General features: G+C 26.2%; 1 protein-coding gene across 1 annotated transcript in view; it reads right to left on the bottom strand.

Annotated features, from left to right (window-relative positions):
- LOC135926752 (repetitive organellar protein-like) overlaps positions 1-12,353 on the bottom strand; it is a 40,688-nt gene that overhangs the window by 10,985 nt on the left and 17,350 nt on the right. Inside the window, exons 2-5 of the mRNA XM_065462683.1 lie at positions 4,221-4,679; positions 2,831-3,001; positions 2,393-2,539; positions 8-285 (exon numbers count right to left, since the gene is read on the bottom strand). Coding sequence (XP_065318755.1) covers positions 8-285; positions 2,393-2,539; positions 2,831-3,001; positions 4,221-4,679 — 1,055 coding nt within the window. The remainder of the gene's footprint in view (positions 1-7; positions 286-2,392; positions 2,540-2,830; positions 3,002-4,220; positions 4,680-12,353) is intronic.

Genomic DNA, 12,353 nt, shown 5'->3' with positions numbered 1-12,353 from the left:
TATAAACCTCAAGCTGATGTTATTTTTTGCCCTAGTATTGGCTTTATGATTGTCAACTTTTATTTTATGTTTTTTGATGATGGATAAGAAACTTTCAATACGTCTGTCCTTTTCCAGGGCGGATTCCTTCAAAGCGGCTATAACTTTTAAATGTTCCTCAGTTTTTTGTTTCATCAAGTCTAGCTCATCCAACCTTTGTTTCAAGAGTTGGCAATGCTTTTTTTCGTGATTCAACTGGGTACTTATATTTTGAATTTGTTGACGATTTTTCGTTTGGATTTCATTCTTTACAAATTATTTGATAAGTTTTTAAAACTATTATTTCGATAAGACTTTTATATAATTATAATGAATTAAGTGAGCTTTCTAATACAGTTAAACTTTTAAAAGTACTTATAATTTCTCAATAAAGTTATATTTGATTAACACGGTCATGAAAACTAAAATATTAGCCTGTCCTACACCTTAAAAATATGAAAATCAGACTATGCCTTAAATAATAAAACTATAAATCTTAACATTTCCTGTCGAATATATTATATATCTCATATTTAAATAATTTGATAAATAATCATATTATATTTGACCTTATTTTTAACAATTGGTCATATAACTAATGACTTTTAAAAAATAATCCTCACATTTTCAAAAAGCGAATATTAGCATATTAATACACCAGGGATAGTTAAATTTACGCATGTATTAATAATTCGGTAATAAGCATGAATATATATTTTTTGCGTAAAAAAGAAGCAAAATATAGATTGATGTGCTAATGTATGCATTAACACAAGTTATGAATAAATATTTTTTGAGATTATTTGGGGGAGAGAAATTTTGTTTAATTTGATATAGAAAGTTATTTTTTAAAATTATTCGTTTTATGTTGCAAAAAATAAATAAAGCTCTACTCCTTAGATATCAGAAGAATAACATCCATATTAGAATGTCCATTTTACTTAGCAAATAATTAAGATACCACTATTATAAAAGATGACATAATTTCAAATTAACACCTATAGCAATTTTTTAGAATTTCGGCATATGTGTTTTGTTAAAAAGATACACTTCCAAATTCCTTAGCCAAAAACAAATCATATTATGAGTAGTTTTATTTTTACTAGTTCTATTCGTGGCTGCCCAAACGTGCAGACCTTTAAATTTCTATTATGGATTATTTATTTTATAGTCATCATATCCTGTTTTTTGCATTAAAACAAAATAGCCAGTAAGTATTATTAATAACAAGATTTATAAGAATAAAATATCTGAGTTGACCTTATATTATAATTATGTCTCATATCTTTATATATGTAGATTATATTGATTGGGTTATCTTACATATGATTATGAAAAAATTCAAAGAGAGAAAATATTTAATCTTTTCCAGGATATTTTGAACTTTCCCGCGATAATTAAACACTTTCTTTATGCAATAAATTTACATATTTTTTATATCTAAATATCAAATAGGCAGAATTACAGCAATCATCATTTTATTAAAATTAAAATATATATATTATTTTAATTACAAAACAGAAAATAAGATTAAAGTTATGTACAGACATTTAAATTATAAGAATAATTATGAACTCCTGACATATTATCTATGTATATTTACGTTGAGATTAGATGTTATATCAGTTTAATAAGATTTAAAATACTTTCATTTTTGTTACAATGATAATTACATGGACATCGGCCCCCGTTCATTTTCCCTGAGGGATATCAAGTTATATGAAAAAAATCAAGAAATTTATCTAAATGATTTCTAAAAGGTATAATAATGATAAAAATCGAGTTACAACAATTTAGAGAATAAAAAAAAATCGAAATTGTATTTTTTCTCGAAATGTGTTTTATTGTTTATAGAATTTCTTTAGATAAGTTTGAATATTATAAAAAAAGGATGTTTTAACCTCTAGTGCATAAATTAAATTAAGAAAGGTATGAGTGAAATGTGAACGATTAATATTTAAAGTTTAAACAAATAACTCAGACTCAATATGATTATCAACTAACTACAACACCATGTGTGGAAATATCAAAAAAATTTTTAGACTTCTTCCTTGGTTAATTTACATTTTAATGGTTTAATTTTTCCCATCTATATCATATATCCTAAATTATTTATTTTTTATTAAACGTAACATTGATAATCTCAACCATGTATGCAAGGCATATTTAAGAATAATTATACTGAATATGGGAAACTATAATTGGAGTGGTTATTCAAATGAAAATCAGCTTCTTTTTTTCACACCTGGAACTAGTTTGGTTAGGAAACATTTTTAATTTAAGAATATCCATTAAAATATTTAAAAAACCTGAATCAAACCCTTAACAAAATTTTAATGATAAATAATAAATATAGGCGATATTTTTTTATTACTAGTTTGTTATTTTCGTCAGTGAAAGATTTGAGAGCTATCTCTAACCTTCGGTGTTCGTTGTTGAGATCTACACTTCTCATCAAAATCTTCTTGTTCTTTTCCAGCAAAGTTTTCTTGGACTTTTCCAATTCTTTCAGCTTCCTTGACTAAAAAAAATAAATTGAGAGATTATGTATAGGATTTTATAACTTTTATATTTTAAAATTTAATAATTTTTGAGATGGCAAATATTTATAAAGAAATAATAAATATATTCGATATAAAAGTCGGAGGAGGATGGATTCATATAATATCATATTATCATTTTATGAATTTATGGATTTATATATTATTTTTGTGGGTCAATTTGAAGTGGACTACACAATAAATGCGTACTTTTTATATAAAAAAATGAAGAAAAGAAATGGAAAATTGAATGTCAAATGAAAAATAAAAACTAGATTCATTTTATCTTCGGTTAATTGACTATTCAAGCGTTCAAGATGCTGATTTTTGTAAGTCAACGTGGCTGACTGGTGATAAACAATGGCTATTTTGGGAGGCTTGAGCTGTTTGGAATCCATCGTTGAACCGATTTTCCCCTTTTGAGGCATATTTGATTCGCATTTCTATTATAGTTTATAATATTAAGAAATTTATGTTTTTTTAAGCTCACCAAAATTATATTCTTTCCATTGTATAATATTTTTCAAATAATTTGTATCTAACAAGTTAAAAAAAAATAAAATCAATAAAAAAAATTATATTTCAAAAGTGAAATTTCTTTTTCTCTAACAGACCACGTCCATTTTTATTCAGCTTTTTTTTGTTAAATAAAAGTTTTTTCGAAATTTTCTAAATGCTAAATAATTTTTAAATTCAGTTTTATTTCAAATTTTAAAATTAGTGGTTTTTGGTAATATTAAATGAAAGTATATCGATCTTTTGGAAATAATTTATTATAATTATAGAAATTTAAAAGAATATGTGAAAACGCTTACGCTATTTGGTTATACATTATAGATTATTGAAATTAAAAATAGAAGGCTAAAAGAAATATATTTATTTATAAAAATTTAAGAAATAACTCTGCAAATATATTTATATATGGCAAATTCCTTGACAAATCATCATGAGTTTTAACCCGACCCCTCAGATTTTTTTAAAAATGTTTTCTAAAATCCCTAAGTTAATGAAACAGAACTCTGAATTTGCTAAGATCTCTACGACCATTCTAATTTGAAAAATAAGCATGATTATTGGGATCCAAAGACGTAAATTTGTTTTAATAAGTTCCAGAGCTAGTCCTACTTTTTAAACCTAAATCTAGTTTCTAATTTCTTCCTTTTTTCAAAAAAAAATTGAAACTAAGCTAAATTACGTTTAAAAATGAAACCTTTAAAACAAACCCTAATAATTTTACATTATGGTCTTTGTTAAAAATATCTTTTAAAAGTATGTGTTTTATTGGAAATCGGAGCTTTATTATTACTGTTCTAACTCCTCAACCTTTAAACGCGGCAAAATCATATCCTTAGGTATCCCTTTTCTCAACTTTTCTATACCTTTTTTTTAAACCATAAAAATTCATTTATGTAAATTATCCAGATAGAATGGTATTTTTTTTTAAAAAAATGACTTTTCTATAAAATAAATTTAAGTTGAACTAAAACACTATAACATAATTAAGTTAGGAAATATAATAAATCTCTATTAGAAGCTCAAAAATTGACTTGATTTAATAGGGCTCTAAATTAATTTATTAAAAAAAATAAATAACTTTTGCAATTCATTCTTATTTTGAAAGATGGCTTAATCATTTATAAAAATATATATTATATAATATACTTCAGCAATGCATGCCTCCTCGCCATTTTCGCGAAATCCTCCATCTTCGGCCAAACTAATTTCTTCTTCATTCATCGACTCACGGATGTTCTCTTTTAGTATGTTATTTCTAGAAGAATCTATGTTCATGAGTAAATCGGATTTATTGTTGGTTAACGTGAGCGTTTGCATACTTTTGAATAAACCCTTTCCGGTATTATTTTCTTGGGAAGAGCTCCGTTGCGCTCTTTTTAAATTACTGTTCAAAATATTACTTCCCGCGTTATTCAATGACACAGTTAAATTATTGGGATTGTTAAATAAATTATTCCCTTGGGGATTTTTATTATTCGTAACGAAATTGCAGTGCTCTAGCTTCTCTTGGAGTGTTAGCCTGAGAGTAGCGACCATTTCCTCCTTTTTCTTGGCATCTTTTTCCAGCTGGGAGATGACTCGGCATTTAGACTTTAACATTTCCATCTAAATTCGTAATCATATTTATATTGTATTTTAAAGAGAATGTTTTAAGCATAAATTTTTTTTTCATTTAATCAATTTTTTTTTCATTTAATCAATTTTTTTTTTGTTTTTATAGGAAAAAAAATTTCGGGATAATAGTTTTGAACCTGATTTTACTTCGACATAATTTTATTTATTACAAATGTATTTTTTAATTGAGTTTTAGTGTCTATAATTATTTGCCGATAATCTTTATTTAAATATTGTTACCTTCTTATTTTTAAAAGTGTTATAATAATCATTGACTCAAAGGAATGTCATTATATAATCAAACAAAAATAATTTTCTTGTTAATAAAATAAATTGTTTAAAATAAATATAAATAATTATATTAATATTTAAATCAAGAATTAACCTTTTTTTTAAAATAAATAAATAAAATATAGAATATTTTTAATCTTTTATTGTTAAAGGAAAAGTTAAAACTTCTCATTGTAGAGAAGAAGAAGAAGAAAAGATAGATAAGGAACGAATAATACGAGATTTAAGATGAAGGAAAAGAACGATCATTTTGAATATAAGATAGCCTTTGAAATTGCAAAATCATTTTTTTCTTCAAAAGCATATAATATTTCATATATACCAGTTATGGTTCTTTGCAATTATCACATTGGTGATCCTTATCAATTTTCTTGATCAGTACAAGTTAGATAAGGGTTGTATAAATGTATAAAATTTTGTGGATGATAAAAATTAACCAGCCCCCTCGCCCACTCAACAGTCATTGAATTCTTGCCAATTCATTTAAAATGCGTTACTCGTTAAAAGTCAATTTTTTTAACAACCATACTGTCCAATCTGAATTAATTAAGACACAAGCTGATTAGGTTTTAACAAGTACTTCCATCCCTCCCTCCCCCAATGTTGATACCCCCCCCCCCTCTTTTCTTATTCTTATGACAATAGCGTCTTTACAACTATCTACCCCCCCCCCCCTTAATTTTAGCCATCTTGCGTCTTACCATCCTCCTGAAGAACTAGCTTGGGTTTAAATCACATTTACCCAACAGTTTTAATTTAAGTAACAATATAATAAACTACATTATTATTTATGATAATTTTTTGATTGTCAGTTTGCTTAATTTAGCGAATAAAATCAGAAAACGGCATATAAGAAGATTCGCTGAGATCATTATTACTACTAAATGAACCTTTTGGCTTTGTTTGACATGTTTCATTACTTTATTTTAGTTTAGAAATGAATTAATCTATATTTCTTTTTAATGCTTTAAGATTTAAATGGATTTATACTTTAAACAATTTCAAATCGTATATATTATATTTTAATTTATTGTAAAATTTTAAAATTATTATTATATATTGGTTATTTTTAAAAAAAATGAATAGATTAAAAAATAAGCTATTAACGCGCTAGAAGTTTCAAGCATAATAATAATTATATCTTTTAGAATTTTAAAATAATTACCACTTTATTTAATTAGTCATTGTTTCGCATTTGATTCGGCATGTTTAATTTTATATAGATTAAATCATAAATTTCAAATTTTTTATTTTAAAAACACTAAAATAATATAAAAACCTACTTTAAACCTCAGGGAAAAGTGGTCCACTGGGGAAAAATGGCACCATCAAAGACATAACAGAAGAAATTTCGTTTCACCCATTTATATTATATTTTTATTTTGCTTATTAAATAAAGTGAGTTTTATATCATTTTAACTGAATTAGTCTATATTATCCTCTTTATTTTAACTTTAATGTCTATACATTTTTTTCAAAAAGTTTTGCTGTTCTTGTTGAACTTGGCAACATAGGGAAATTGTCAAGTGGAACATTTTGATTGGTTTTTATAATAGGAAATTGATAAGGGAGGAATTAACTGAAACCTAAAGATATCAAGATAAGATGGGGGTCAGAGGAGGTAGTTCAATAGATGTTTCAGCAGATTATAAAGGGCCACAAAGATCTTAAAGTTTAGAAATAATTTAGTTGTTGAATACCCACATGATTAGAATAAGAATCAATTAACGAGGCTCGCATAATTTCTTACTATCATTTTTGGGGAAATATACTCAGAAGGAAACTTAACAGTTTTTTAAAAAAAAAATATATATAAGATGTTTAAATCTTATCAGAAGGCAAAGAAAGATGGGCCAATTTTTAAACTTAATTTTCTTTTTGTAACATTAGTATATTTTAGATATTTTCTTGTCCATTATATAATATTTGCTGGTTATTTCTATTTCGAACTACAAGAATTTAAATGTCATTATGAATGGTTATTTCAATCATTTCTATTTCTAAATGGCGATTTAAATTAAATATATTTATAAAAAATGGATTCATTATTATTAGGAACGAACATCTGTTACGTAATTTTTAAGTAACGACTCAATTTTAAATTATGATTTAATATTATTAGATAAATTTTTCCGAGTTAAAAAAAGACACATAAAAGAATTTAAAATTTTTATTTTAAAAAATCAATAATAAATATTATAGAATATATTTTCTTTGAATGTAGATGAGTGATGATTGGTTATAGGCATCTTACATTTATATTTTTAAAAAATTAACTGGTTACTTATCTTGTTAAGGAGGAGTGGGGGTACTATTAGGTAGGTATTTTTCCCCATAAATTTTATTGGAAGTCTTTAGGTCCACTTATTGTTTTTGGCTTGGCTATATTAGATTTTTATAAAAATAATTTTGGTTATAAAAATGCTTTTTTCTAAAAAAAAATTCAATTATAGTCGTTATTTATAAAAGTTATTAATCTTTACTAATTTTTCTATCAAATTCTTCTTTTCAAGTGATATATTTATAATTATTTTTATTTTATTTATTTTTTTTGGGGGGGGGGGGGGTAGGGTGGGTGAGTGTAAATTTTTTATTAGCTAAAAATGATATTTACGAAATTTTAAAGGGGGGATTTCCCCTTGCCCCTCCACTGGATACTCCTAATTTAAAAGATTTTGCTTCTATTAAAGTTATGGAGGGTGGAAAGCAACTCAGCACGACTCCGTTTAATTTGAGGTAAGACCCTTCTCTAAACAACTAAATTAAATCTTTAATATGCTTACATGAAAAAGCACTATCGCCTACACTAGCAAGATGTTTAAATTTTTAGGGTATATAAGGCAGGAGTGCCACTTAAACTTTGAATTTGTTGGGACTCACTTAAAATCCTACAATTTTTATAAACTAATATTTTATCTTAGAAAATAGGGCTCTCCAAAATTTTGATAGGGCCTCCCAAACCACTCCCTAATGAGGCCAATGTAGAAGACATTTGAACGGAGGACCTTGATTACATGTCATGGAAACCAAGATCTTTGTAAAGGCATTATTTTTCATATTCTAAGGTTTGCACTTCAAAATTCTATGTAATCCAGTCAATGATGACAAAATGGCTATAAAATTTCTTTTTTCAACTGGGAAATATTTCGATTTTTTTTATATTTATTTTAGCAGGAGAGAAGATATCATTATTGATTTATCTTGAATTAAATCTTATTGATTTGCAGTAAACTTATTTGTAATTTCTGATCATCATCCTATTTTACCAGTACCCTTGCCTTTTATAGTCCTATCCTGGCATAAACTGTTTCTAATAAAGCATATAAATTCATCTCCCTAATCAAAAATATATGCATTCGTAGCTCTAACCTCCCTTTTCCCCCTCCTTCCAACAAAAATTAGTATGGGCAGGAATAATATGCTCATTTGCATAAATTAATAAGCAGAAGTTTACATTGATTAAAGTTCACGTTTTTCTATTTTCATATTCTCTCAGATTTAACTCTAAATTATTACAAATAATTTGTATAAAAATAAACAATAATAATTTCAAAATATGGAATATTATTACGAAATTGAAATCGGTGCAAAATTTATACAATCTGGGTGTTTGTCCTAAGATGATAGAGAAAAAAATCAATGATTCTAATCATATGTAAGACAGTCATTAAATTAGAGCTCATTTTTTTTATGGCGTTCAATTTTTAGGGGATCACTTTTTACCCCGTTTCTTCTAGATTAATATTTTCGAATTTACATTTATCATCCCCTAAAAAAAATATGTAACTTGAATATACGAACCTTTATAAATGGGGGGGGGGGGGGTATTAAAAAGAAATGAGAAAAACTTGCGATATAATCTTTTAGAAATTTTCTAACATAGTAAAACATAAATGACCACTTATCCCAATTTCAACTAATATAGGATCTTAAGCGTATCCAGGATTTTCCTATGGGGTTGGGGAGGGGGGTTTGTTAAGCGACTCGATTTGTGACGATTTTTTAAACGTCTAACTTATTATTATATTTAGAAAAATATTACACAAACCTGAAGATCTTGCTCATAGGTGGCACAAAGTTTGGATATCTACTAGCGAAATCTCGAGGCTTAGGCAATATTTTTCGCTAAAATATTGAGTTCTCCGTTTTTAAAAATCGGCTCAAATTGAGCCCTTTGCCAACACTATTTAGATCCACTTATTAGACCTTTGGGTATGTTGAATTTTTATAAAAATAAGTTTTGGTTTTTCAGTCTTCTTTTAACACGATAAGGTGATACTTAAAGTTGTTTATTGTTAACCCTTTGGGGGAGGGGGGGGGGATTTTGTTAACTTAAAATACTATTTACGAGAAAAGGCAAATTTTACAAAGGGGAGGGGGGGGGATTTTTCCTTTCCATCCTGACTACACATATGGAATGTTCCAACCGCAAAATTCATTTGAAAGTACAATGTTATATATATTATTTGAGTTCTGTCAAGTAGTGATCTGCGTCGGCCCAATTTTTCAAACCTAGCCCGACTGAAATTTTCTAGAAAAAAATTCAGACCTGTCTGGTCCGATCCCGATTGAACCGACCCTAAATAAAAATAAAAATTATTTGTCAGCCTGGCCGAATATATTTAAATATAGAAAAATTTCATATTTTATTTTCTTGTAAATAAATATCCTACAAATAAAAAATATTAACGCCTTGTTTTTTGGAAGAATTTTAATATATCAATTTATTTGACAAAATGTAATTATATCATATTTAAAATTTTAAACATGACCCGAGCCCGACCGAAATCATTTTTTTCAAATAACAAGCCGCGATTTGCAGATCTCTACTGTCAAATATATACTTCAAAGAGAATATTTTTTAAAAAAGATCTTGCCTTTTTCCTAGAGGAATAACATTTGCAATAATCGTCACAACTTTCCTGTTCAGAAAAAGCTTGATAGTTTTTCATATTATTTAGAAATTTTTCTGCTATTCTTTGAATATTTTCTTAAATAATTTGTATATTTTTTCCCCATTCCTTTTATAAAATAACATTTTAAATTTTTTTTAGCAAAATATTGAAAAAAATATTTTTATTAAAAATGGGACTTGAAAAATAATTTTAAAATAAAATATATATAAAAAAATCAATATCTTTCCATATCAAAAGCGGAGTTGATTAAAAATAATTTAAATCCAATATAAATAATACTATTGACCAAATTAAAGAAATTCCTTCCTTCCTTAAATTTATAGATTTGCCTGAATTTACTTTCATTATTTTCAGGTGATTTTTTTTTTAAAAAATTCTTTTTCTTTTTTAGTCTTTTTTTATTTCATGTAAGTGATTGTAAATAGAAATATTTTAATTTTTCCTCAAAAAATTATTATAAATAAATTACAATCTGATACTAAAAATTCCATTTTTCAAAAAAAAAAAAATTTTATGATCTTTTTAAATTATAAATTTTTATAGAACTCGTGTTTATACATAATTAATTTGGTTAGTGATCAAAGATGATAAATCAGCTTAAAGAATAATGGCTTAATGAATTTATAACATTGACAGTTTAAGATTTAATAAATTAGGTCGGGACCAATAAAGTATATATTAACCACTAGATTGGCTATTCATTCATTAAATTATGTAAAAGTGTCCTCCATATAATAGAAGTCAGAAGTAGCGCGATTTTGTGGTCCACGTCGATTAAACAACATGTTCATTTATATAATAATAAATTAGACAATTAATCGACGTGCAAGCACAATGCGGTAGAGTAAACTTTTATGTATGTGGATATCCTCAATTAATGAATCGCCAATCTAGTAATATTTTTATATACATCATTGGTCAGGACTGACATTGATTTGATTCATTTTTAAAAATGTCAAAAATCGAAAATATCCTTCCTTTTTTTTTCTTTCTTTCCAAGGATTTTAAAATAATTTATGTGTAATCCAAAATTACATGTTTATTTATAGTGCAACCAAATTGAGCGTTTGCTTTTCATAATGCAAAACGCAAGCAATGCATTTCAAATGGTATCGCGCAAATCGAAAAACAATTTATAAACATTAATAAAACGCAAACTGGTTTGATTTTTTTCAGAAAACGCTCAAATAGTGCGCACTATTAAGCAATATTAAAATGGCCACATATTATATTAATAATAAAAATCTGTGGCCAAGAGTGGATTTATTTTAAATATCAAACAAAAATCAATAAATCGTATAGTAACTTTTCTGTATTTTTTTTATATTATTATTATTAAAATGATAATTTAAAAAGCTAAATTATTTTTTTTTTAGAAAAGATTATTTAAAAACGAAAAAAGCAAAAGGAGTAACACTAATCTTTAAAGTTCATAAGCCAAAGGCAGGATTGGCTTCATACTAAGTACAAGTATATTATACGTATTTATTTTCAATTAATCTATTTTATTTGTTAATAATATCCTCCACAAATGGAAATATGAATTACAATTTAAAGAAATATTAAAGAACTTAAATGTTTCCTCGGAGCACTTTGAATTATTTTCCTATATGAAATTTTAAGGAACTTAAAGCCTTGAATATCTAAGAGCCTCTTTGTTGAAATAACAACAGGGTGAAATAATGTAAGATCATTCTATTTCTAATTTTTTAATTAAGAGTCTATAGTTTGGTTAAAAAAACTGGAAACACATAAAATCCCAAATTAGACGATTTCTCAAACCAGGATATAAGAAAGGCTGGAAGATCATCTTGCTTTTTTGTCAGGTAAAGAATCGGTCTAGTTGCGATAATTAACCAAATTCAATTTATTGGATATTATTGATTTCATTTCTATGTGGCGACTGAATCTCCCCATATAATACAAGCAGAGGCTATATTTAAACGTTCATATCTCAGATGGAAAATAAAACATGAGGGTAGGCGGGGGCCTAAGCATAGTCCAAAATAAATATGCTATATTAAATATTTTAGAATCAATTTAATTTTTTAATATTTAAACATTTCATTGTTGTTTTGAAATCTTGTAACAGGTATTGCCGGGGGTGGGGGGGGGGGGGGGTTTAAGGTCATCCTCGCAATATTGTCATAAATATTATTTTAGGCTGTGTCCAAAATATCAAAAAATTCGATTGGCAAATTTTTAAAACTTTATTGAAAAAGAAGACAAACTTTTTTTTTAATATAAAAATAAAAACATGTAAATATAATTCTTAAAAAATATAAAATACGATTTTATTAAAATTAAAAAACTTCTGATAGGTTTAAATTTTTTAGAATTTTTTAAAAAAGTTTTAGTAAAAAAAATCTCCACTACGCCCCATCCTCACGTCCTTCTCCCCAAAAATTTAAAATAGTAAAAATCATATTTTTAAAAAATTAATGAATATAATAGAAAT

The sequence above is a fragment of the Gordionus sp. m RMFG-2023 genome, chromosome 3 (genome assembly GCF_954871325.1).
Source record: "Gordionus sp. m RMFG-2023 chromosome 3, tfGorSpeb1-WG-v2, whole genome shotgun sequence".
Lineage (NCBI taxonomy): Eukaryota > Metazoa > Nematomorpha > Gordioida > Chordodea > Parachordodidae > Gordionus > Gordionus sp. m RMFG-2023.
This window is presented reverse-complemented; position numbering and strand designations above follow the sequence as displayed.